Raw genomic sequence first — 27350 nt, forward strand, 5'->3', positions numbered from 1 at the left:
TCTTGGTAGATCTGAAGTCAAGTCCCTTCTCTGCTACAGATTCCTTGTGTGAACTTGGGCAGGTCACTTAGTTGCTCTGTGTCTCAGCCCTCATTTGTAAAACAGGGATATCACTTCCCTACCTCACAGAGGTATTGTGTGGATAAATATGTTAGATTGAGAAGTGCTCATATTACAATGATCAAGGACTGTAAGCTGGTGGACCACTCGCTGGCCAGTACGTCAAGTAAAGCTTCCGACAGCAGAAGAATTTCAATCCATTTTTTCAGGGATGTATTTGTCGCCAAAATAGTCCAACACAAATCAAAACAGTAAAGCCAAGTCTGGATGCCTGACTTCTTCTAAAGCCTCATCCACATAAGGATCCTGTCCCTGCCCACACACTTTCTATCTTCAACTAGGCTGGTATGGAGAGCCTGTTTCTAGTCTTTTTTTTCCCTGTCACTGGGTCTCCTGCAGACGCCTATGTGCTCTCTGTTGCTTGTTGGTCTTTTATTTGAGGACCAGGTTGTCTGCAGGCTATCACCTGATACCTGGCCTAAAACCTCTCACCTAGGAGACAGCGAATTATTCGCAGTTGGGGCCAAGTCCTCTTTTCTTAAAGGGTTATCCCATTCTGTGATGGCATATATGTACCTAAGATAGAAAAGAACTATCTTTCTCAAATTCAGAAATAATGCATGCAAGCAAGATCCAAGGGTAAATTATTGAAAACTTCACTGTTTTTGTTTTTAGGCAGAGAAAGCCAGTCTGGTACATTTCTTGGATTTCCTGTCGCTTATCTTGCTCACTATGATTTGGGCAGTCTGTCCTCGAGATAGTTTGGCAGTTGTAGGCCAGTGGATCCAGACTAAGTTGCAGGAGGTAAGGTGGAGGCAGTGGTATTGTTGTACTTGCTTCATTTATTTAATACCTGGTTCTGTATGCTATGCACTGTGACACTTTTTCTATAAGTGCAGCTGAATATACTTTCTGCTATTATTCGGGTAAGTTGTCATTTCTTAGTCATTTGGAAAACATTCCATTTGTAGTACTGGAGTATGACTGTGCCACTCAACTCTGTGTGTAAGAGGGGAGAGCTAAGAGTTATAACTGTATAATAAGGATTTGGGTTTTTTTGAGGGAGCTGTATAAATTTTATAAATTTCTAATATTTCTGCTTCATCTGATGCTGTATTGTGACTTGACCCTTGTAATATTTCAAATATTTAGTAAAGAATTTACTGTTTTTAGCTTGGGAAGAGCCCAATTCCAAATTGCGTAGCAGAGGGTCAGCCTACAGAACTAATCTACAGCATATTAGCACTTGTGAATTAGAACCCCTGGGATGTTCAATATCCCATTTAATCTTAGTTTGCTTTTTCAAAATAATTGACATTTGAGGTACTATTTTTCTGCATTTGACAGCTGTTTTCTTTAGTTTGTCAGAAAGAATTATGTGAAATGACTGTGTTTATGGATGTTTGTTTTTGGTGGGAAACAGGCTTCTAATTTAACAAAATTCAGGATCTAAAGCCAATAGCGCACTATAAAGAACCCAGTGAAATGTATGTAGTCCCTCCAACATAAATACCAATAAAATAAAACTTGGAGTTTGTGTGCTGCCACATTCTTCCTGATAACTAATTCATTGTGTGCGTCTGCCAGTTATTCAGCTACTTCTTATGTAAGTTTTTGGGGGAATTTTGCATATGTCATAACATTTTTATCAGCCTTGGAATAAAGACTCTTATATTGCCTGTGATTCTTTTCCTGTTACCCAGTGGTTCTTCAAAACAAATATAACCAGTCTGTGCTGTAATATCTACCCATCAGTCTGGGAGCTATAGGCTTTGAACATAAATTATTATAACAGAGGCTGGATGTTTGGAGAAGCATCTTAAAAGCCAGCACTGAATGCCAGCAAATGATCTAAAGACCAAAGTTTGAGGAAATGTTGAGTTATTGTGACTGGACTCTGACAAAAGCCCATTGTTTGGTCTCTGAGACCTAGGTCCCTGTCAACCTCTCAAACTTGTTTCTTGCTCTTAAGGCCTTTCTCACGTTTTGGGGTATCATGACATGCGCCTTGTGGGATTGAATTGTGTCTTCGACCAAGAACGTATATTAGATTTATTCTCCGACCCCTACATCAGTAGTTTTCTGTCCTGACCTTCTCTGCCCAGGGCCAATTTTTTATGCTTGCACTACAAAAGTGTTCTTGTCCTTCAGTGGTTGGGATCTCTTACCCTAGCAATAACTCCAGATAGTTTCAAATTCTGACTCTTGGCTTAAGTAAAATAAAATTTATTCAACGTGGAATATGGAGAGAGACAGCTGAGGTAAAAGCAAATTGCAAAACTTTATTCCACAATCTAAGGCTACTTTAGAACTAGTTGGGTAGGGAGAGAGGCTTTTGTTAAAGGGAAGATTGTTAAAAGCACAATCTTTCATCCTGGATTCAGCCATGTCCTTGCAAAATCCTCCTGCTTCCGCTCAGCGTCTAGCTGTGATACTTACCAGAGCGTTTTCCCCCCCCTTTTCCCCTTTTTCTCTCTTCCCTCCCCTCCCTATTCTCTAACACATGGTTTGTATTTCCTGAGCTAACTGAGGTGTCGAGATTTTTAAGGTGTATGGGACTTCCTCTTTAACACACATAACCATTGTCAATGTCTGTAAATCCATATCAGTCGCTCTGTTTAATTTCTGTCAGGTAGTTTTGAAGGGAAAGTTGGCAGATCTTCTTTCATTCCAACATGTCCATAAGTTTAAAAAAACAATAACACATAATCAAATCATTTGTCAACGGCTGCAGGTATTCATCTGTCAATTAAATGCCTTGAGGCCCATCCACCTAGCTGCTTCATGTGGCTACTGCCGAGGCTTATTAGGCAGAAGCAGAAAAGAAAATCTCTTTCTTAACAAGGTTGCTTATTCTTATTCCACCAATTTTGCAGGGCAGGCATTTAAGAAAGCATCTCCTGTAAATTAAGCAAAATTTGAGATAATCATTGGAACACAATAAATATGGAATACCCTGTTGCCATTTTTAGTAATTCTTCAGAGTATAACCGTAATTGGATGGGCAGTACTGGGACGTATTTTAGGTCTAATGGGGACACCATATTGCTTGGTGACAACAGATCCAGAAACATTCTGGGGATAATAGAGTTTTAATGCAGATCCTTGTAATGTTATATTCCCCCCTACCTTGCATCTCCTTTGTTCTATACAGCAGCCATTAGAAAAACAAACATCCAGAATTCATTAAAATTTCTGCAAGTGATTAAGATAACTTTCAGCTCTCCCACCCCTGTTTCGGTAAAGAATAATCAAATTTCCTCTCTCTCAGACTTGTATAGCTTTTTTTTTTTGGGGAGCTGCGAGACAACCTCCTTGATGCCTAGAAGCCCCTGACTAAAAATTGCAGTAAAATCACCAAAACAAAAAATAACAAATGACCATGGTGAACAGATGAAAAATTGCCTGTTTGTAGAGCTTTACTCAAGTCAGTGCTGCAAGTGATTATCTTGTCCATTTGTGAGACACAGAATAGAAACTGGGAGTGTCATGGCACACACAGGTGACCCATCAAGCTTATTATCCTCCCTCTTTTTTTTTAATGGTGATTCAGAAAGATATGAAAGACCACACACACCTAGAAGAATCTCCTGTCCTCTAAATGATTATGTGTGCTTCTCTGTACCTGGGGAAACTGTTCAATGAAATGGAAGTAAATATTCCCTATACGTATTTGTCTCAAGTTTTCTGTGTTATCTATCATTGCAATATCTAGACTTGGTAAGAAAGGCTTTGGTGTTGGAATTGAACTGTCTTCTCCTTCCTTATAAAACATGGACTTTGCTTTTATTTACTGTGAGTGGATCAGCTTGGGTTGCCTTATATTATGTTTCCCAGAGCCTTTGCACAAACACAAGCCAATATATTGTGACAGGGTCGGGCCAGATGGCTATAGGAGAGTAACAGAAGGCAGATATATTAGCCCCAGGCTAAGTAGGTCCCTTTTCCCCGGGTAAGGTAACAGGAAGGTTCCAGAACAATCAGGAACCTTCTGGAGACAATTAAGACAGGCTGATTAGAACACCTGCAGCCAATCAAGAAGGTGCTAGAATAAAGAAAGGAAGGCTAATCAGGGCACCTGGGTTTTAAAAAGGAGCTCACTTCAGTTTGTGGTGTGTGTGTGAGGACCTGGGAGCAAGAGGCGCTAGGAGCTGAGAGTGAGAATGCGGACTGTTGGAGGACTGAGGTGTACAAGCATTATCAGACACCAGGAGGAAGGTCCTGTGCTGAGGATAAAGAAGGTGTTGGGAGGAGGCCATGGGGAAGTAGCCCAGGGAGTTGTAGCTGTTGCACAGCTGTTCTAAGAGGCACTCTAGACAGCTGCATTCCACAGGCCCCTGGGCTGGAACCCGGAGTAGAGGGCGGGCCCGGGTTCTCCCCAAATCCTCCCAACTCCTGGTCAGACACAGGAGGAGTCGACCTGGATTGTGGGTTCAGAAAAAAGGCCAAGCTGAGGGCTGCCGTGAAGCTCCAAGGCGAGCAAATCCGCCAATAAGCGCAAGACCCACCAAGGTAGAGCAGGAACTTTGTCACAATATGTATCCTATTCTTGTAAAGCTTTTTTGGGTGGAGGGGGATAGAGTGGAGTGGGAGACATACAGACATCCTAAAAATAATCCAAAAATGCCTGTCAGTTTACATCTCTGTAAAGATGCAGGAAAATTTAGTTACTTGGCTCATTTTACCTAGATTTGCTGATTATCCATGCTGCTTCAATAAAAGAACTAGTGCCTCAGTTTCCTCATGGTGTACAAGTTGCCAGGCCCACTTCCTTGATGCTCTTCTATTGTGGCAGTTACAGTTCTAGAACACTTCTTTCTTGATCCCAAATGCTTTCCAGCTCTTACTCATCCAGTGATGGAGCTGAAAGAACCCTGCAATAAACTTGTAACGCTCCCTCTCTCTAGTTGGAGTTTCCCAATTGATACTCAGCTCAGAGAGTGATGTCATAATGCCTATAGAACAGGAGCAAAGTTCACTCAGAACAGCAATCTGCTTCAACAGGGCATGTAAATCTTTACTGTAACCTGTTTTACTAGCACATGACTATGTGAATCTTCATAAGATGCATATTCTAGAAGATTGGAGGTTGTATAACTGGATCTTTGTCTGGCAAAACAGTGTCTTTGTGCAATGTCATTTACATCACTAGGGTTAATGGAGTGGGAGCAGGCCAGATTAATATCTTCATCTCTTGGATTTCTCAAGGAGCATTTATGCCCTGTATTGGGAGTATAATCATGAAGGGGCAGTGATCTCTTATGGTAGTGTCGGATACTGTGGACTGTCTTGTTTCCCATACCATACGTACTTACCCTCGGGTATGTCATACAAGGCTTAAAGATACAGACAATTTAAAAATCCCATTTCTCCCTGAAACTTTTACCTACAACAGTTACAAGCAAAACCTAAAGTGACATTAATTCAAAGATACGATAAAAGTTTGTCTCCTATTTATGCATAATCCGTTTGTTTCCTCTGTTTGTGTGGATCTTCCACACAGCCATAGGGGAGATAAAACTCTTTTTAAAACAGACAAATGTAATCGTAAATCCACAAAATTGATGTGGTTAGGAGGGGCATCACATCCTAGGCTAGTACCTGAACTGCCTTTAGTTCCCTTTCTAAAATTGACTAGCTAAATTGATAGTGTCCCTTAAACTGCTTTTAAAATGCTCTGAGATCAGTTAATGAAAGGTGCTTTAGAAGTGCATTTACTCCTTTTCCTTGAGAAATATGTGAATTTCCCAGGTGAATACATGGATTGAGTTCTGATGGAAAGAATATACTATGCTAGACAAGGATTAAAACTGCTTACTTGTCATATACAGGTAATTAATATAATGATGAACCCCATCCAGCTTTTCTTATGAGCAGGTTAGAAAATATACAAAATGTTAATGACTTCATAAATCGGTGAAACCAAGAATTATGATCAAGCCTTTGACATGTTTCTCTTTCAGTTTTTATTTGATAGGCCATATAACAGGACACTGGAGGCTGAAGCTGACAAAGTTGGACTTCAGTTTGCTGCAAAGGTAACTAAAATTGGTTCTTACTAGCCAAATAGTTCTTCTGTTTAATTTATTATTGGAATAAGCTGTTTACAAATGACAATTCATGGACAGGTAAACTTTAATTTTGCAGTCTAGGAATCCCCCAAATTTTAGTCAAATAGGTTTTTAATGACATTAAGGGAAAACATAATAGTTTACTAGTCAACTGGAAAACAAAAGGGCATTTTTGCTAAAAGTATAATAATAGTGGAGTTCATAAAACTGGGTGTCACTAACTTATTCTTAAACAAGTGAAAACCAAGAAGTTCCCTATCATAGGTAATATACATGGAAGTATATCTGGCAGTGTAGATTACAAACTCCATCCATTGGCTTTTGATATACAGTATTTTACTTAGCTTCTGTCTGTTACAAAAGTTATTGAAGATTGTTTTACTAATCTGTAGTGCACTTGAGTTTCAGTATATCATTATCAGAGTAGATAATGTAAGTAAGCAAGGGTGGTTTTAAATTTTTCTGTATTGTGCTTGATTGTATCACTAGAGATATGATAGCTAGTAATTATGGTTTATATAATGCATTATAACTTAAAATTCAGATCAGTTTTTTGTTTGGTTTCAAGATTTAAAATAAGCGTAGTCGTATTTTTTCAGTGGTGCCAGTTTATTTATAAATCACTTTTAATATATCAGCTGCTTTATATGTGCAAGAGATGGGTTTCATACTTCTATGTGGAATTTAAATGATGCAGCTCCTTTTTAACATGAGGCTTTAATGCTCTTTGTAAAGTACTCATAGTTTATTTCATAATCTCTCTACCAATTCACCCTTTTATCCTTAGAGGGATTTAGTTAATAAATTAAGCAAGACTTTTCGGCTTTACCTATCCAATTAGTGTTTTTGGAGCTAAGTTGGATAACTATGTCAACAGCACCATCTAGTGCTAATATATCATAGTAAGAGAATTCTGCTTTTTGCAGTTTGACCTTTTTGAATCTTCTATCATTCTGAGTTTCTTATTTCCTATAGTTGAGATTGCACTTTTATTTGTGGTTTTAATCGGTTACAGGTGAGGACACAGGTCTCGGAAATATATTTAGGGAAAAGGTAATTGATATCTAGCTCTCTGGGGCAAAGACCTCATTGCTTTGAAGCATGTAGTGGTTATACCAGAAACTAACACCAGATGATGACACACACACTTTTAATCCTTCTGCTGCAGTAGGGACATCTCCTTTTAACATTAACTTACGAAGACTTAGTACACACATACATACACACACACTTCTAATATCACACATGTGATTATGGTCTCTAGAAAATAATTCCTTAATAAATAGCTTGTTACCTTGCACCTAGGCTCTTTCTTCTGCGTTCTGACCACTAATCCATCTCTAACAAAAATATTAACATTCCAAATCTTCGAGCAGTTTACTGCAAACTTTTATTTCTGACATCTTTGAAAGGAAGATGCTATGGTAAGTGCCTTACAAACACTGACACACAGAGGTTAAAGCAACTTTCCCAGAATAGTACAGCAAGTATGTGGCTGTCATGACTAAATCCAATCCTAATTCCTACTTTTGTTTTTGAACCACTAAAATGTGCTTTTTTGTACACGAGCACCTAATAATGAAGACAGTGATATGTACCTCACTCATGAGAATTTTCTATAACCTGGGTGCCAGTTGCATTTAGTCCCTTTTATAGTCATTCTCATGATCCATTTTCCTCTGAACTTTACCCTACAAATAAGTTTTCTGAAGTTAGAGTTAAAAAGAAATGTCCCTATCACAGCAGCAGGATTAAGAGAGAGTGTGTCATTATTTGTGTTTGTACACATAAACACATCTAATATCGCACATGTGATTATGGTTTCCAGAGAATAATTCCTTAATTACATAGCTTGTTGCCTTGTACCTCAACTTTCTCACCAGTGTTCTCACCACTAATACATCTTGAACAAAAATATTGATATTCCAAATCTTTGAGCAGTTTATTGCAAGCTTTTATTTTAAAAAAACATACTAAAACAAAGATACATAGCTGTTCCTTTTTTCACATGAATGTATAGCAGGAAAATACAAGTATATAGAGGCTGTGGTGTAAGACTTTGGTCTTCTATAAGTGATGTTTACTGTTCAATATCTCAGACACTCCATATCCATATGGGAAGATGAGGTTCCTAATTTCCAGCTGTATATATCATTAGTTTTTACTTGTGGCAGGTTACAAGAGATCATATGTTCACAGAATTTCAGCATAGTGACTTACTGAAGAAACATAGATAATTTTTAGATAATATACACAAATATACTAATCACATTGATCTTTACATGTAGACACTTGGAAATATTTATAGTATGGATGAGCTCCAAATTTGCTAGGTGCTGTACAAACAAATAGGAAGAAATGGTCCCTGTTCCAAAGACCTTACAATCTAAAAGCAAAGGGATGGGGGTGAGGGAAGTGGTGCAGGGTTACATACATACATACATGTAAGCAGGGTGGAGAAAACAAACAAATACTGTTGTTTGGGTCTCATATTTTACAAAACCGGTTTATTGTCATGAGTTTTAAGAGCAACTTTTAAAACTAACTCATGGCTTCCATGCTCACGAGAAATTTGGTCATCCCAAATTCATGCTAATAATACCCCTATACTGAATCCCACACACTATCTCATACTGTACTATCAGGGTCTGCTGGCTGCACAGTCAAGTTTGTTTACTGTCCTACAGCCACCTATAAATCAGTAATAATATAAACAGGCTTCATGACCGTAGCATTCTGTCCTCACTTAATAAACCTTGTCTGACTTACTCTCCCCTGGTACCTCTGCCCTCATAGCTTATATTTTGACTAGAGCACTTTTTTGGCATTATCTTTATGCTGCCCAGTGGATGGTGGTGGTCCTCTAAAAACTATTCAGTGCTCAGTGTTTCCCTGAAGTAGAGAACAGCATGGGAATTGGGGGGAGACAGGAATTGCTGAAACAATCCCCCTCCCATTTGCCAGCCAGCAGCTGAACAACCTTCACAAGCACCACCCACCCAAAAAACTCATCTGCTGTTGTCGTTGACCAGACATATTCTTGGCATGACCTCAATCCACTGTCCTTTGGCTGCTTTGAAGGTCCTGGGTGGAGAAAGTGAGAATCCCCCTGAAGTAAATAAGATAGCCGAAGTACCTACAGTATTACTATAGGAAACACCTTAAATTCTGAATTTTACTACAAATATTTAGCTATCTAAGACAATTGTCACTTTTGTTTGACAACCATTGCTCCATACAGCGTATTCAGATGTGATTTTCTAATATCTATCTATATTTACACTCCAGGACACTTTAACAAACTGATAGTATAGTATGGGTATGCCCCAAATTAGCTAGGTGTTAAGACCTCTGACTGCACACAAACTTAAGATTTTTTCATCAGGCTTTTTATGATGATTGGAGTTCCTAGGCATTGTGTTATCACAATATAAATAATAGATTTCCTTGCTGCAACTTTTTGTGGAAGTAGTTTTCTGGTAACTCTGTTTCCATCCCTTCTGTATTGCAGCTGTTACCACAGTTCCTTCATTATCGTCATACTGCTGTGTAAAGTATTCCCAAGGTCAGGTGCTTAAACCAGATGGCATTCCTTTCACTAACATAATTGTCATCCACCGTACACATGTGCACACTTTGCCTGTTTCATATACAGTGTTGTTTCACTTCTGTTTCTCATAAAGTCATTACAAAAACAAAAAAAATTATTTCCAAATTTACAGGAAAAATAATCCCTTCATTTTCCATAGTACATGGCATTCATCTTTCTCTAAAGCATGAACATTTACTCTGCTGCCACTTGTGCAGTTTGCTATATTTCAGAGTATATGACAAATTATGCCAGTGATGCAGCAATAGCTCTGCTTATTGAGGCATTTTAAATTTGCCCAGTCATAACGCGAGGCAAACTTCAACCCTTATTTTATAAGTTATTCAGGCTGGCATCTAGATTGCAGTGAAAGATGTGGCTGTTGGGTTTTTTACTTCTTTGGTTGGTGAATCTTATCCTTCTGCACCTCATCGGTGACATACCTTTTGAATGCTGTTTTTCTGGGATGGGAAATTAAAAAAAAAAAAAAAAAAAGAATTAGCATGGTCATGTTTGATACGGCAGGTTACCTGTACTTCAAAGTCATCCCTATTGTCACAAGCACTAGAAATAGCACAGCAGAAGGTCCTCTGAGTAGAAGGCCAAAAAATTGGGTGTTACACCTTCCCTTCGTTCTCCTGCAGAAATTCTCCCCAGTCTCTGAACTTTCTCTAAGGGCATTCTGGTGGTTGCTGTTTTCACAAGTACTGAGGTGGAAAAAGCGACCTTCTCTCTGTAGATTTGTGTGAATCTGTGAGGGTGATTAATTTGTTCTTCTGAGGTATTATGCGTAGCAACTGTTACTAAAAGAAAAAAGAGTGCAGAGCTGTTTATGGTAAATTAAAACAAAGTGAAATATAGAATAACTTCTTTTTCTGATTAACCATTTCTGTGCCTGGTTCCCCTCTCACTAACTCTGTGTAATTTAGGAGTAATTCTATCAAAGTCAATGAGTTACACAGGTGTGAATGAAGTATTGGGCCCAGTGTGTCCTTGAAGTGTACCAGTCTTCAGTCCTGAGAGACTTCTCATCTTTTCTGTAACTGTTCCCACCCCCGGAGTTAACATCAGGGTTGAATCTGGCTCACTGAGCATGACCTGACATTCCCACCTGTCCATTTTCTGGCTCTAGTGAAGTAGTTTAATTTTTTCCCTTAAAGTTTCAGCATTTATTCTAGTCCATGTACCATAACTGTACCACAGAATCTTGAATACTGCGTGCAGTTCTTGTCACCCCATCTCAAAAAAGATATAATATAGTAGAATTGGAAAAGGTGCAGAGAAGGACAACAAAAATGATTAGGCATATGAAATAACCTCTTAGGAGGAGAGATTAAAAAGACGGACTGTTCAGCCTAGAATACAGATGACAGAGATAAGTCAATAAAATCATGACGGGTGTGGAGAAAGTGAATAAGGAAGTGTTATTTACTCATTCACGTAACACAAGAATCAGGGGTCACCCAATGAAATTAATAGGTAGCAGGTTGAAAACAAACAAAAGGAAGCACTTCTTCATACAACACACAGTCAGATTTTGGAACTCATTGCCAGGGGATGGTGTGAAGGCCAAAACTGTAACAGGATTCAAAAAAAGAACTGGATAAGTTCATGGAGGATAGCTCCATCAATGGCTATTAGCCAAAATAGTCAGGGATGCAACCCTACCCTCTGAGTGTTCCTAGCCTCTGTTTGCTGAAAGCTGGGAGTGGATGATAGGGGATGGATCACTTGATGATTGCCTGTTCTGTTCGTTCCCTCTGAAGCATCTGGTATTGGCTACTGTTGGAAGACAGGCTACTGAGCTAGATGGACCACTGGTGTGACCAAGTATAGCCATTTCTTGTGTTCATGTGAGGGATGCAGTCAAAGGAGCTTTGGAGAATTCTAATTTAAAACGTGTTTCTGAGAATTATAGTACAGTGATATTTCCTTTTTACTTTTAGGCTTGTGTGGATGTAAGAGCAAGCACTGTGTTTTGGCAGCAGATGGAATTAGTAGAGACCATTCAAGGGCAGCGTAAATTACCAGAATGGCTCTCCACACACCCTTCTCATGAAAACAGAGCTGAACACTTGGACTGGCTTATACCAGAGGTGAGCAGAGAATGTTGAGAGAAGTGTCGTCTCCTCCTCCCCACCTCCCACCCCCCCTCCCCGGCAAAAGGTTGTTAGAACGTTACTTTAGTGTTGATTTATGAGCTAATTTCATAGCATCACATTTATCTTGCCCTTTTTCCTTGCAGAAACATTCCATTATAAAATACTAACCTACTCAGGACTTCCATTAGGTGAAGAAAAATTAAAGCAGCATAGGTAAAGTGTAATTACTCTGTAGGCTTCTCAGCTATCTTTAGATGAAATGTACATTGTGATTAAGATTTAACATTTTTGTTTTGTTAATGGCTCTTCCCTTTAATAAATACAGGCTTGACAAAGTAACGTAGGTCTTCTGTGGCATCTTGTACCTGTGCTGGAAACCAGAAGTCAGGTTGGGACACTAAGGCTTTGTCTGCACTACAGACCTTACAGTAGCACAGATGTATTGCTGCACTGCTGTAAGGTCTTCTGTATAGCCCCTTTATTCCAGCAGGAGAGAGCTCTCCTCCTGGCATAATTAAACCACCCCTAACGAGTAGAGTAGCTATGTTGGCAGGAGAGTGTCTCCTGCCAACATAGTGCTGTTCACGCTGGCACTTTTGTCGGTGAAACTTTGTTACCCCGACTGATAAAAGCTGTATCAACAAAAGTGCTCGAGTAGACAAGTTCTCGTTTCCACTTCCTTTAGCTACAAGTCCTAGGACCTAGGTTATCACAGAGAGTAAGCCATGCTTCCCCATTTTCTCTCACTGAAGAGGGCATGAACAGCTTTGCCTAAGATCCCCAGTAAAAGGTTTCTTAATATCCATAGTAATCATGGCCTCTGTAGATTTTGCAGCTTGCTTTTGTTTTTAGTTCTCTTTAGCTGTTCCATCACATTAGAGAGCCAGTTCTACCCCACTCTAAGGAAATGGAGCTAATTCTCGCAATTGCCCATCCATCTGGAGTCTGCTTTTTGTTCTTTCTTTCTTTCAAATGTCCTCTAATAGGAATGCCAAGTAGGTAACTGCTTGCGGATCCTTTTAATTTGCTCAATTACCCAACCACTGGTGGCTGAACCAGAAAGCCCCCATTACCCAGGTGTCAGTATTGTAGCTGAAAACTGTTCTGTTCTGTGTGATCTAGGCTTGTGTTCCATTATCAAACAGGGTCCCCTTTCTCCAGAAATATAGATAATTACATAGGGCATTTTTTAAAGCTAAGTAAAGGCTTTCTGTCTGCTGTTACCCTTTGCAGCAGCAAATCTATTCCAGTCACAACTCCTCTTTTTCCAACAAAATGAGCTGCTTTTTGAAACTTACTACTTCATCCCAAAACAAGTGGTTGCTGCATATTTTGTACAACTAGCTAGCTATCACTTGAAATCTTTTCCTGCTGCCAGACACTGACTATTGGAGATTTATTAGCCTGGGGATCATAAAAATACTCTGTTTCCATAGAACTTTCAGAAAGAGAAGACTTTCTTTCAATTGGAGAAAGTGCAATTAGTGTGCTAAATGATGGCATGAGCCAAAATAGCGGTTGCGGGTGGGAGATTGAAGGATATCTAGACAGCTTCTTTTCAAAATAACCTACCCTGCATCACCAAAATAGCTCTGTGGTCTTTAAGTTGTGAGCAGATTATAATAGGAATGTTATAAAATCCTATCACAATGGCTGAAGTGGAAAATGAGGATGTGTACAGTGTTCTTGGAGCCCTCGTTATAGATAGATCAGTACCAAAGGAACAGAGATCATGATTTTTTATTTTTTAAAGTACCAGCTGGCTTCATAGAATCATAGAATATCAGGGTTGGAAGGGACCTCAGGAGGTCATCTAGTCCAACCCCCTGCTCAAAGCAGGACCAATCCCCAACTAAATCATCCCAGCCAGGGCTTTGTCAAGCCTGACCTTAAAAACTTCAAAGGAAGGAGATTCGACCACCTCCCTAGGTAATGCATTCCAGTGTTTCACCACCCTCCTAGTGTAAAAGTTTTTCCTAATATCCAATCTAAACCTCCCCCACTGCAACTTGAGACCATTACTCCTTGTTCTGTCATCAGCTACCACTGAGAACAGTCTAGATCCATCCTCTTTAGAACCCCCTTTCAGGTAGTTGAAAGCAGTATCAAATCTCCCCTCATTCTTCTCTTCCGCAGACTAAACAATCCCAGTTCCCTCAGCTTCTCCTTATAAGTCATGTGTTCCAGTCCCCTAATAATTTTTGTTGCCCTCTGCTGGACGTTTTCCAATTTTTCCACATTCTTCTTGCAGTGTGGGTCCCAAAACTGGACACAGTACTCCAGATGAGGCCTCACCAATGTTGAATAGAGGGGAACGATCATGTCCCTCGATCTGCTGGCAATGCCCCTACGTATACATCCCAAAATGCCATTGGCCTTCTTGGCAGCAAGGGCACACTGTTGACTCATATCCAGCTTCTCGTCCACTGTAACCCCTAGGTCCTTTTCTGCAGAACTGCTGCCGAGCCGTTCGGTCCCTAGTCTGTAGCGGTGCATGGGGTTCTTCCGTCCTAAGTGCAGGACTCTGCACTTGTCCTTGTTGAATCTCATCAGATTTCTTTTGGCCCAATCCTCCAATTTGTCTAGGTCCCTCTGTATCCTATCTCTACCCTCCAGTGTATCTACCTCTCCTCCCAGTTTAGTGTCGTCTGCAAACTTGCTGAGGGTGCAATCCACACCATCCTTCAGATCATTTATGAAGATATTGAACAAAACCGGCCCAAGGACTGACCCTTGGGGCACTCCACTTGATACTGGCTGCCAACTAGACATGGAGCCATTGATCACTACCCATTGAGCCCGACAATCTAGCCAGCTTTCTATCCACCTTATAGTCCATTCATCCAGCCCATACTTCTTTAACTTGCTGGCAAGAATACTGTGGGAGACCGTGTCAAAAGCTTTGCTAAAGTCAAGGAACAACACGTCCACCGCTTTCCCGTCATCCACAGAGCCAGTTATCTTGTCATAGAAGGCAATTAGATGAGTCAAGCATGACTTGCCCTTGGTGAATCCATGCTGACCCTGATCACTTTCCTCTCTTCTAAGTGCTTCAGAATGGATTCCTTGAGGACCTGCTCCATGATTTTTCCAGGGACTGAGGTGAGGCTGACTGGCCTGTAGTTCCCAGGATCCTCCTCCTTCCCTTTTTTAAAGATGGGCACTACATTAGCCTTTTTCCAGTCGTCCGGGACCTCCCCCGATTGCCATGAGTTTTCAAAGATAATGGCCAATGGCTCTGCAATCACATCCGCCAACTCCTTTAGCACTCTCGGATGCAGTGCATCCGGCCCAATGGATTTGTGCTCATCCAGCTTTTCTAAATAGTCCCGAACCACTTCTTTCTCCACAGGGTCACCTCCTCCCTATGCTGTGCTGCCCAGTGCAGTAGTCTGGGAGCTGACCTTGTTCGTGAAGACGGAGGCAAAAAAGACATTGAGTACATTAGCTTTTTCCACATCCTCTGTCACTAGGTTGCCTCTCTCATTCAGTAAGGGGCCCACACTTTCCTTGACTTTCTTCTTGTTGCTAACATACCTGAAGGCTTGCGGGCTGGTAGTGAATTACTGCTTGGTCTGGTGCAGGACATTAAAATCTAAGAGCAAAAAAGGTTTTCTTATGCCCTTGGAGAGCGTTGGCATTTATTTTATCACTGCTTGATCTCTTGTAGTTTGCCAGGTGGAGTAACCCTTCCTGCTTTCCCCAGCCCCTGAAAAGAGCAGCCATCAGGCAGGTTGGGTGGGGGAGGTCTTGAAGTCATCTTCCCACAATGATATTTGAGGAAGAGGAGCAGAATTTGCATTCCACCTCAAACACACGTGGAGTGGGGTGGGGAAGCAGGCGTAAGGGCTTTGTGCCCTCGAGAAGAGTTCAGTGGATAAGTGGAGCTGATGCACAACAGCTAGAAAGAATTATAGGCAGAGGTAATAATTGGTTCTGTTTGAGCTGGTGCCCGTTTCTCCCCAATCTAGAGAACTGTGTGAGGAGCTAGAAGAAAAATGGGAATGTTGTTTTCAGTGCTAGTCTATTAAAGCCAGGTTTTATTTACCAGCAACAGCTTCTTGTTGCAGCATTGCCACACTACAGGTGTCCATATGATATGCTCAGTATTGTTCATACACCAAGCAATGGAAAACAAGATACACTACTGGGAAAGTATGTGAGTAAATCTCTTGGAAGGTTTACTTGTTATGGTAACATGAGGCTAAAGAGAAAATATACTATCAGTTATACTGAGAGTAAGCAAAATTCAAAATGGGGATGGTGAACTCTATATCTGTATTCATTTTTTGATAGTACCTCAGCTAAAGTGACCCTGCCAATCGTTACCTACTACTCAACCATTCAGATTAGAAATTTTTTTCCAGACAACCAAATGGCAGTGAAAGAAAACAGTTAATTTTAAAGGACACTTTGATGATGTTACTGTGTTTCTTAGCATACTTTCTGAGCAAGACAACAATAAATTGCTCTGCATTCTCATCATACCATAGGAAAGGTTTTTCTTTAGGTGATGACATTGCACTTTACAATGATGTGATCCAAAGCTATCTCAGGGAATGAAATGTCTATAGTACTAGAAATCTGGAATAGATCATTCTTAGTCTAGAATTGCTTACTGTATCTTTTAAGGCCCAAAAACCTACATTGTTTGCTATTAACTTGAATGATTTTGTTACTTTCTAAGATAGTAAGACAACTATTAGTGCAAACCAGCTGCATACAGACTGACAAAAGGAGCCATTAGAACTGTTTTTTTTAAATCTGTAAATAATTTCATGGTAAAGATTGTTTTATATACTTAGAATTATCTGTTACGCTTAGGATACTTCAAGTATGTAGCCTAATCATTAACATAAATTATAATAGTAACTAGAATGCATATATGGAAAATTGGAGAACAGATACATACATCAACCTTTTGTCACTTAATAGTATAACCATTTCAAAATACTTTCACATGATGACACAGTACAGCATTTTGAATATATACGTCATAACTTGCCTTTGAGCAGGATGGGATCTGGGTCTTATAGCTGCTTCTATTATTATGAGGGTAGTTTAGAGAACTAGTACTGTAACCCAACATGAAAATTGCATCTGAAATGTAGAACTCCAAATACAAATATTCAAAACCTATAACATGTATTTTATTTACAATTAACTTTAAATTTCCAAGTAATAAAATTGGAAGCTTGATTCTGCAACACAAACTTCAGTGTTCTATGTTTTGGTGACCAATTTGTCTAATATCCATTATATTTGCCCTCTTTTTGAGCTGCCATACTACGCACAGTCCTTGGATATAGAACAGTCTCTTGGAGGGATATGTAATTCTGTGCAAGATTTTTTTTTTTCCCTTCCTTCTCCCACCCCAATCCTCTTTTCTCAATCTTGTGAGTTTAGTAAAATCAGAATTGGAATGCATAAGTGACTCATGCTTATGAATTTGTAATTATTTTAGGGTTCTCAACTATAGCAAACAGATTATTTGAACATAAAGGTAAAAGTGAAGTACAAGAAAATATGTACAAGCCCTGTGTATATACTATACAAGCACTATTCATTTTCCAGGATTTCATTTTGTCTGTGACATGAAGTAAAGGCAAATATTTTACTAGCTAGTGTAATTGAATTGGCCTCTACATTTTATGAAGTTAACAAGCTTGACAGTAACATTTTCTAAATGAGAGAGAGAGAGAATACTGTACTTAGACCTGACACACACACGAGTGTCTACTTCAGGCCCAGAACAAATAGGCTGTTACAAGAGTGCTGTTTTGAGAGATGATAGTTTTAGAAAACATATTAGAAAAAAGGTTATTTTCTTTCACCCGCCTCCCCTGGAATGTCATTGTATCCAATTGCTGGTGAAAACTTTTCAATCTATGATGAAAATGCTAAAGCAACTTGGACACATCTTTTCCTGCACCTTTCCCTTTAAAGGTGGTTGTGACAGCCATGGAGCTGTGTAACATAGTTACTGAGAGAGACTGTATTACACTGGAGTAATTAAATGTTTACTGCACACTTAGAATGCTTTTATTCCAGGAGGACTGTTGCCAAAAAGGGAGTGACCCCAGGAAAGGACACTCCCCACTCTCCATGCACACTTGAAAAACAATCCGGTTTTGTGGATCTTACATTCTGCCTCCAACAAGTCATATGCCTTGTTTTGCCAAGGCTGTGAAATAGGGGTATGTCTACACAGTCCACAGAAGCGAGCGCCCCAGCTCGGTCAACAGACTCATGCTAGCGGGGCTCATGCTAGTGCTCTAAAAATAATAGTTGGCAGCACTTCGATGTTGCAGCTTGGGCTCTCAAACACGTCCCCCTTCAGAGGCCAAGCTTCAGCCCAAGCTGCAACTTCAAAGTGCTCCCTGCTCAGCTATTTGAGCACTAGGGAGAGCCTGGCTAGCCTGAAACTGTTGACCCAGGCTGGGAGGCTCGCTTACAGAAGTTATGTAAACATAACCTAACAGATCAAAGGGCTGTAATCAATTAAAATGTGATTTGGTGTTGGGGAAGAGGGACAGTAGTGGGAGATCAAAAGGACTAAACAGCTCTTAAAGAACTCTCTCTCTGAGGCTGAGGGAGAGAATGGTTTGAGCTAAGGGAATGAACTGACCCCAGAGGCCTTGGTGGTCTGTAGGAGAATTATGCCTACCAGGATTCCCATGTGGAAGATGGTTTCGTACCTAGATATGTGTACAGTCTGTTTGATTGTTTTAAGAACTGGTTTTCTCTGAAATGCATTTGGTCTAATAAATAATACTTTGCATTAAAAGGACTGTCAGATCACTGGGTACCACTGTCATTGTCAGTCCATTAGTAAGGCCTTCTGAGGTAATCACAGTGGTAAATTGTATGCCTTTAATTAGGAATGTCTATGCACGATCCTTACAACTAAATTAGCTGGATTGGATGGTGGAAATGGAGTTTCTTGAGCAACCGCAAATTATTAGAAGTTATGATAGTGATATTGAAGGTAGGCATTGGGAGGCTTTATCTTTCAGAAAGAATACATTGCAGGCTTCTTGAACATTTTAATGATTCTGCTGCATTGAGTACATTATTTGCATTAAAAAAAAAATAGCAGGAGCCAACTGAGCCAACTGAGCAGGAGCCAACTGAGCAACACTAAATAGAACTGGATCCTCTGTGCCAAGGACAAATATCCACATGCAAAATCATTGCAAAAATCACTCACTCACTAGAATGTGGATGCAGCTCTGTCTTTAACAGGAAGGCCTATGCTAAACATAGCCTTTCAACTGTCATAACAGTAGACTTCATTTTGTTTTTTATGGACTGTGAATTGGTGTGTTTTAATCATGCACCTCCAGCTGCTTTGTGTAATAAGAAAGTAGAGGCCTCTGCAGGGTAAGAATATTGCATATAATTCTTGATGTTGTTAACTCTTATATTTTAGATAAGTGAACCCAAGGAAGGAAGATAGGCATTACATAGCCAAGAAAACCAGAGATTTAAAACTGCTAAATTAATTTAAAGAGGATTACTTTGCCCTTTTCAAGATACAACGTAAATCTTTATATTTCTACTTGCCTTGAATAATGTTGCTTGACATTAATGTAGTCTTGCAGCAGCTTATGTTCTGCAAGAGAACAAGAGAAAACTCTTAATCTGTCATTATAAATATCAGTTTTGAAATTGATTGGTTACTAAAGCAGAACTGGGTTGATATGTATGATAAAATTTAGGGAACATTTTGGTGATTAGCTTGCAAAACAACAAATGTTGAACTTAACTTTCTTTTATTAAATAAAAACATATAACTGAGAGGAGTCTATGAAGCCCTAAGCCCAAAGTTGTGTTTGTGATGATTCAGACACTATATTTCAACCAGAAACTATCAGATAGCGCAGATGAGAAACACTTGTCATGTCTCTGGAATGTGCCTTTTTCTAAAGGCCAGTTGGAGCTATTAAATTCCATTTGTTTCTAAGCAAGTTCCAGAGATATCAGTTTATTGCACTGAAAGGATTTTCGTTAGAAAAACATGGTTTCAGAACCTCTTTGTAAGAGGAGCTATTAGGTTAGACTTTTCTTTTAAAAACTGAAGAAGTCATCTGTACGTACTGCCTCTATTGGAAGGATCTGAATGAATTTCAAATTGAGGCAAATCCTTCCCTCCCTGTAGGTATATAAGGAATCATATAAGGCAGCCCTTGCTCACTATGTTAGTAGCAGGGCAGTATATCTACTGAACAGGTAGGTGAGGGAGGAGGACAAGCCGCTGTGTCCACATACATACACTTCACATTGCAAAAGTGAATGTGGCTATTCTAGTCTGTAGTATACCTAACCCAAGGGTGAATTTTTTTTTTTAAAGGATCTGCAGTATGAACTTTCTCTTCTCTCACTCTGGGTCTAAGCCACTATTTTCTGTAGTTTCTCCATAACACCCAGCCCAATGGCTAGGGCAGCATTTAGCTGTAAGTAACTCAAGGAAACTCTGACAAGAACTCTTCTGGAACATGAGATTAGGAAGAGAATCGGGACGAATAGAATAAAACAAAAAGGGAATAAACTTTCTGATGCAAGGATTAAAAATGCAACTGGGTGGTCATTTGCCCATCAAGTGTGTGTTCTGCTTTCTTTCAGTAAGGCTAAGAAGCATTTAACAGCAGATATGAAAGTGGCCATGATAATGATCGGTACTAAATATTAGAATGTATTATGACTTTACATTGTTTTGTTAAATTACAGGAGTTTTGTGGATTTTCAATGCTGTATAGAGTTAACACCATGGTACCATGCCTCTTAAAGTATCCATTCTTCATGGAGCTGGCTGAGAAAACATTCTCCTTAGAAACAGTATCTTTTACCGTATTAATGGCTCTTCTGTCCCGAGTCTTGCTTTCCCTCGATAAATTGTCAGATAATATGTATATAGACCTAATACTGAAGTCACCAACATATAACTAGCAAATACAATTCATACTAGAAAGCTAAGGGACTGACTGTCATGCACTAAACTGCATGCTCCAAAATTGTCTTTACCTACAACAGTATTTTAGTAAGTTGATTTGATTTCTTCTGCTTGTTTTCATAGGCGCTTAAAATAAGAGAGAGCTGCAATTGCCCCTCTCTTCCTGGACCAGACCCTCGCCTCATTTTCAAACTTAACATGCAGCATCTTCTGGAAGCATCTAAGGATAAAGAAGGCCAGAATGCTACTGAGCATGATCTTGCAAAGCCAAAAGTGGACTTTCCTTCTGCTCAAAAGGAGGAAAAGATTCCAATAACTTTTGCAGTTAAAAAGGAACCGACAAACTGAAGGGAAAAACATTCACCTGAAAAACTTTACAAACAGTTCACTGAACAGATTTTTTTCCTGCAAGACTTTTGATCCTTTTGGGACGATAAAATGGACAGACAGCTACAAATCATGTTTGTACTTCCATGGTGCCGAAAATCAATTGAAGGAAACTTATTTCTCTGTATCACAATGTAGATCAAGCCACCAGTATTCTGTGTTCCCAAACTTGTGGTGATCTCCCACTCAGTGCAATGAGGAACTCTCCCACATACAAGAGAGCAGTGTATTGGAGTTGAGACTCTTATTCAAGAAGGGATGCTAAACATAAATCACTTCAGTTGTGGGGCAAAAATCTCTGTACAATCCATTCGCACAAATAGAAAAGAAGCAATAAAATGGCCTAATTGGATGGCTTTCTGCTGGGATTTTTCTTATTTAATATCTTTTAAAGGCACTTTAGAATACGGGTTGTTTCACCGTTTCACTTCAAAGCAATCCAAAAGGGTTGTGCAGAATTGTATTGAAAAATGAAGTCAGAAAACATACAAGGGAATCTTTTTCCTTTTAAAAATCAGTAAGAACTGTCACTTGTAGCACTGGGCTATTTTGCAAGTGATTGCTTAAAATAGTGTCTCTTTAAACAATCAAGATGCTTCTTCAAAGGCCAGATTCGCTTCAGAGGCAGCTGGTCTGGACAGATCAGCGCTTGAATATTAGTAATTGGTACTCTATAAATTAAGTGGTCAAATCCTATGAAACTTCTAAGCTATACAGAGGATGCACCTTTGAAAGTTTATTTCTCCTTAGGAAACTGCTATCTAATGCTAGTTTAGAAGTCTGTCTCTCAAGTCTGTCCCTTATACTGGGGAGATGATTACTTGGAGTTGCTGGGGGAAGAATGGATGATGAGTGCAGTTCCCAGTGCAAGGCCTTGTTTGGAGTTGATCAGGTAAAGAAGGAAACTTGAAGGAGATGACACCAAAATGAAGTTTGGGGAAGTATGAGGCTATGCCTCTGCCCCATTGTACAGTGAGCTTGTCAGATTGAATAGAGGAATGTGACCTCCCCTCATTGGCTAACCTACTTGGGGTCCCTAATGCCAAACTTGATTTGAGGAGCCCCTTATCAGGGTTTATATAGGTGGAAGGCAGAAGATTTCTCTGTTGCTTCAACTCATGTAAGTTTGGGGAGCCAATCTTCCTTCGTTTCCTTGCCAGCTTGGGAGTTAAACTAGCAGGCTGTGCAGCCTCATTTGATGAGGTTAGGAAAAAGTCCAGAACCAGACAGAGCATTGTAATGTGACGCTAAGAATCCCCTCCCCAAGAAGTTCCCTGCTACAAATTTATTTTATTCTTTGTTCTTTCATGATGGACTGACCTTTCCTCCCTTTAGCTAGGCCTTCCATGAAGCACAGCCAGCACATCATGTTTATTTTCAGCTGGTTGATAGGCTCTTGCTTTCCAATTCATGAAAATATAGTGTGCTAATCTTACTGAACTAAAAGAATGATACAGTGAACAGAAGAGGAAGAAATCCCTTTCTTTTACTGATTGAAATATATGATCTAACTGTATGTATTGTTTTGGGATCCATTTTTTATTAAAGTTCAAGAAGAAAATTACTGATGCTTTCCTATGTGGTAAGTGGGAAAACTGCAGGATTTTATTAGGATGTTTGACAATGTGCATCACATCACATGGTACAGATAGAATTTGAATGTTCTTGTTTATAAAAAAGGGGAGAACTGAAATTTTAGAATGTACCACACAAAGCACAATTTCTTTTAGTTTCGTTGGAACGCAGACTTTTTTGAAAAGACCATATTCAGCACTGGTTGTTGGCACAGAGTCTGATAAAGAGTTTGTGAACAATAGTTTATTTGCTGACTTAACCCAAAGCACTTGGGTCCTTTGAGCCATCTAATATCTCTGTTTGGGGGTGAAGGGGCTGAATGGGCAAGGTTGACTGCGCTGATGTTTTCCAGGCCAGATTATGTATTTTTAGATTGACTGCATAGTACTTGCAAGCTATTTTTAAATTTGTATGCAAGACGCCACTGGCAACAGGCAGAAGGTCCAGCCTGACCATTATCCATCCATCCATCCATTTTTATTCTTTGTGACAGGAGTTTATGTAACAGATGTTCAGCAATGTGTTAAGGCATTTGGACATTGTCACCTGAAGGTAAACAAAAAAACACACCATTTAGATTTCCCTGTAGATTTTATAACTTAAACTGTATAGTCAAGACCCCTATGCTTTTTCCCTCCCACCACAGTGTCAAAGCTTATTTTGTTATCCTGTCCTTCTCGTTGACATACAACATGATTTTATGTCAGGGAAGATGAGGGAGAACCTAGAGAACTTTTTAATAGAGTTCATACATTTATATTTAAAAATGCATAGTAAATAAGCTACAGAACTATTGTATTTCTACTTTATTGGTCCAGTTTAGGTGGCTTAAGTGTTATGTTGGTGAATGTTTGAGATACAAATTCTGGTATTCAATAAGTAAGAGTTCTTTAAACTCCTGTGTATAAATGCCTTGCTTATCATAAAAAGATGAGCCTGAACCAGCATCTGAAGTCGAGGTGTTCAAAATCTAGATCTGTATTTTGCACATTGATCCTATTCTAACACTTTGTCAAGTGCTTTTAAAAGATTTCTTTATTTTTGCATAAAGAATTAGGATGTCCAAAGCCTGTGTCTCTTGAGTCTGCCTCTTGTTAGCCTTGTGTCTAAGTGCTTTCTAAAACCTATACACTGCATTTGCCTAAACCCCTGTAGAATTTTTATTTAAATTTAAAATACTTTCTTGCCCATACAAAAATAGATGAAATTAAAAGATGTTTTCCAAAGGTCCAAGAGCCTTGAGCAAAATCTACACTGGCCCTTTTTCTTTTATTTGTTAAAGAAACTAATTCTAAATCCTTGTGGAGTTAATTTTAAAATATACTTCCACTAAGAAAAATATTGCAAGTACCAACTTCTAACTAGCTGTAAAACCCTTGTGCTGCAATTGGATAGTTTAGTGGACTTCAGTGAAAGAAAGAAGTTGGAATTCAAGAGAAAGGAACTCAGTACTGAAAGATGAATGTTGTCACAGGAGGAAGAGTGTAGCATGTAAAATTGAGACAGATTGGTAAAAATGTTTCTACCTTCTACACAATACTAAATTTATTATGCATTTACCTTACCAGGAGTGTTGAGAAATTTGACAAGCAGGAGACATGCACACAAGTCAGTCTTACAAGAAGCTATTTTTATTATAACTTTTTATTTTTTCACGTTTGGCTTGTTTTAAATAATACCTATTCTGATGTGAAATATTTATAAATACTGGGAAACCAAAGCAAAGTACTTGCTAAAAATGCATTTTGTTTTGAAACTCTGTTTGACATCATTAAAAAGAACCACAAACGTGCAAGCTCAGATTATTTTACTGTCTGTCCTCCTGAAGCTCTTCTGTAGTGTTGCACTTCTGTTGAAAAGGCTCTTCTGATATAATCCCCAATCTTCAGACGCTTAACTGTCTTAAATTCTCACTGTGCTGAAATTTCTTATACATACTCTCAGTTCATAGGATTTTCTTAGTGGGTGGAGAGAGGAAGAGTTGGTGAAATTCTATTCAGATGGTTTTCTAATGAATGTTAAAAAAAAATCGCCACTTTTTGCTTTCTAATCCATATTTAATTTTTCTAAAACTTCAGATGTGGCATGGATTTAGCAAGGGCTAGTAACTGGTATTTCTAGATCACTCAAAGCAGATCACAAATAATAATAAGCCTCTCAAAACACCTGCATAGGTGAACTATTTACCTGTTTTCTAGTTGGAGAAACTGGGTCACAGTCAGATAAAGGCTACACAGCAAGTCAGTGGGAATGCTGGGAATAGAACCCGGGAGTTCTATCCTCAGCTCCATTGTTTCTAAAATCATTTTCTTTCAAACAAATTGAGGTGATTGCTATTTGAAAACTACATATTAACATGCAGTGCACGTGGTCCACTGCTAGGTGCTCCTGCCGAGGTTTGGAGATGTGCATATTTGGTTAATATGCTCAGCTATCTGCACAAACCTTGAATAATCCTTAACGGTTCATTACCTTCAGTGGACCCTGACCAGTCTCTGAAGGCCTCATTGTTTTTTCCCCTCTGCCTAACCCACTAAAGAAACCGATCCTAATGGCTGTTAGTGCTGTGGTTGAGACTCCAAACAAGGAAGTCAAGAATTCAATATCATGATTCCCACAGCAAGCCTAGCTTGGCTATGTATTACATATATGAAGACATAAACTGAACTTCATACAAGTAATGCAGGATTTTGCACGGTGTTCCTTCACATGCATACAGTGTGGCCAAATTACAGCTCCGGTGGGAATCATGACTTTAAATTTTTGTGTTTTTAAAATCTAAATCATAGTGTTAAATTACCTACATTAATACATTTTTTTTATATGCAGCATAGATGCTGCGGCATGCTTCACAAGAAGGTGTTACTTGGAATCTTAGCAACAGCAAATCAGGGGCACAAGAGAATTGTCAGAATTAACCTTGCTTTTTCTTGTACTATTTCTAAATCTGCCCTTTTAAAATCAGTTTATTTAGTGTAACAGTTTTCCCCTAAAAATATCTGAGATGAGTTGTTCGGCTCAGTCTAGTTTCTAATGCAAGAAGGGCCACATCACATAAACCCCAATTGCAGCTGACACCCTGTTGAGATTCTTGGCAGGCAGACCATGACTTGGATAACTCAGTCTCTCTCCCCATCACCTTCCTTTCTGCCTTCTAAGGGTTTCTTCAGGTATGTTGGCAACAAGAAGAAAGCCAAGGAAAGTGTGGGCCCCTTACTGAATGAGGGAGGCAACCTAGTGACAGAGGATGTGGAAAAAGCTAATGTACTCAATGCTTTTTTTGCCTCTGTCTTCACTAACAAGGTCAGCTCCCAGACTGCTGCGCTGGGCATCACAAAATGGGGAAGAGATGGCCAGCCCTCTGTGGAGATAGAGGTGGTTAGGGACTATTTAGAAAAGCTGGACGTGCACAAGTCCATGGGGCTGGACGAGTTGCATCCGAGATTGCTGAAGGAATTGGCGGCTGTGATTGCAGAGCCATTGGCCATTATCTTTGAAAACTCATGGCGAACGGGGGAAGTCCCGGATGACTGGAAAAAGGCTAATGTAGTGCCAATCCTTAAAAAAGGGAAGAAGGAGGATCCTGGAAACTACAGGCCAGTCAGCCTCACCTCAGTCCCTGGAAAAATCATGGAGCAGGTCCTCAAAGAATCAATCCTGAAGCACTTGCATGAGAGGAAAGTGATCAGGAACAGCCAGCATGGATTCACCAAGGGAAGGTCATGCCTGACTAATCTAATCGCCTTTTATGATGAGATTACTGGTTCTGTGGATGAAGGGAAAGCAGTGGATGTATTGTTTCTTGACTTTAGCAAAGCTTTTGACACGGTCTCCCACAGTATTCTTGTCAGCAAGTTAAGGAAGTATGGGCTGGATGAATGCACTATAAGGTGGGTAGAAAGCTGGCTAGATTGTCGGGCTCAACGGGTAGTGATCAATGGCTCCATGTCTAGTTGGCAGCCGGTGTCAAGTGGAGTGCCCCAGGGGTCGGTCCTGGGGCCGGTTTTGTTCAATATCTTCATAAATGATCTGGAGGATGGTGTAGATTGCACTCTCAGCAAATTTGCGGATGATACTAAACTGGGAGGAGTGGTAGATACGCTGGAGGGGAGGGATAGGATACAGAAGGACCTAGACAAATTGGAGGACTGGGCCAAAAGAAATCTGATGAGGTTCAATAAGGATAAGTGCAGGGTCCTGCACTTAGGACGGAAGAATCCAATGCACCGCTACAGACTAGGGGCCGAATGGCTAGGCAGCAGTTCTGCGGAAAAGGACCTAGGGGTGACAGTGGATGAGAAGCTGGATATGAGTCAGCAGTGTGCCCTTGTTGCCAAGAAGGCCAATGGCATTTTGGGATGTATAAGTAGGGGCATAGCGAGCAGATCGAGGGACGTGATCGTTCCCTTCTATTCGACATTGGTGAGGCCTCATCTGGAGTACTGTGTCCAGTTTTGGGCCCCACACTACAAGAAGGATGTGGATAAATTGGAGAGAGTCCAGCGAAGGGCAACAAAAATGATTAGGGGTCTAGAACACATGACTTATGAGGAGAGGCTGAGGGAGCTGGGATTGTTTAGTCTGCAGAAGAGAAGAATGAGGGGGGATTTGAT

The 27350-nt window shown here is 39.8% G+C and overlaps 1 protein-coding gene across 3 annotated transcripts in view; it reads left to right on the plus strand.

The window, feature by feature from the left end:
* Nucleotides 1-21514, plus strand: part of OMA1 (OMA1 zinc metallopeptidase) — a 28807-nt gene extending 7293 nt beyond the window's left edge. For all 3 annotated transcript variants that reach the window (XM_077823963.1, XM_077823965.1, XM_077823964.1), the window contains 4 exons: nt 736-864; nt 6024-6098; nt 11667-11816; nt 20899-21514. In XM_077823963.1, the coding sequence (XP_077680089.1) occupies nt 736-864; nt 6024-6098; nt 11667-11816; nt 20899-21123 (579 nt within the window). In that variant the 3' untranslated portion in view covers nt 21124-21514. The remainder of the gene's footprint in view (nt 1-735; nt 865-6023; nt 6099-11666; nt 11817-20898) is intronic.
* The last annotated feature ends 5836 nt before the right edge of the window (nt 21515-27350 follow it).

This window comes from Eretmochelys imbricata, chromosome 8 (assembly GCF_965152235.1).
Source record: "Eretmochelys imbricata isolate rEreImb1 chromosome 8, rEreImb1.hap1, whole genome shotgun sequence".
NCBI classification, from domain to species: Eukaryota; Metazoa; Chordata; order Testudines; family Cheloniidae; genus Eretmochelys; species Eretmochelys imbricata.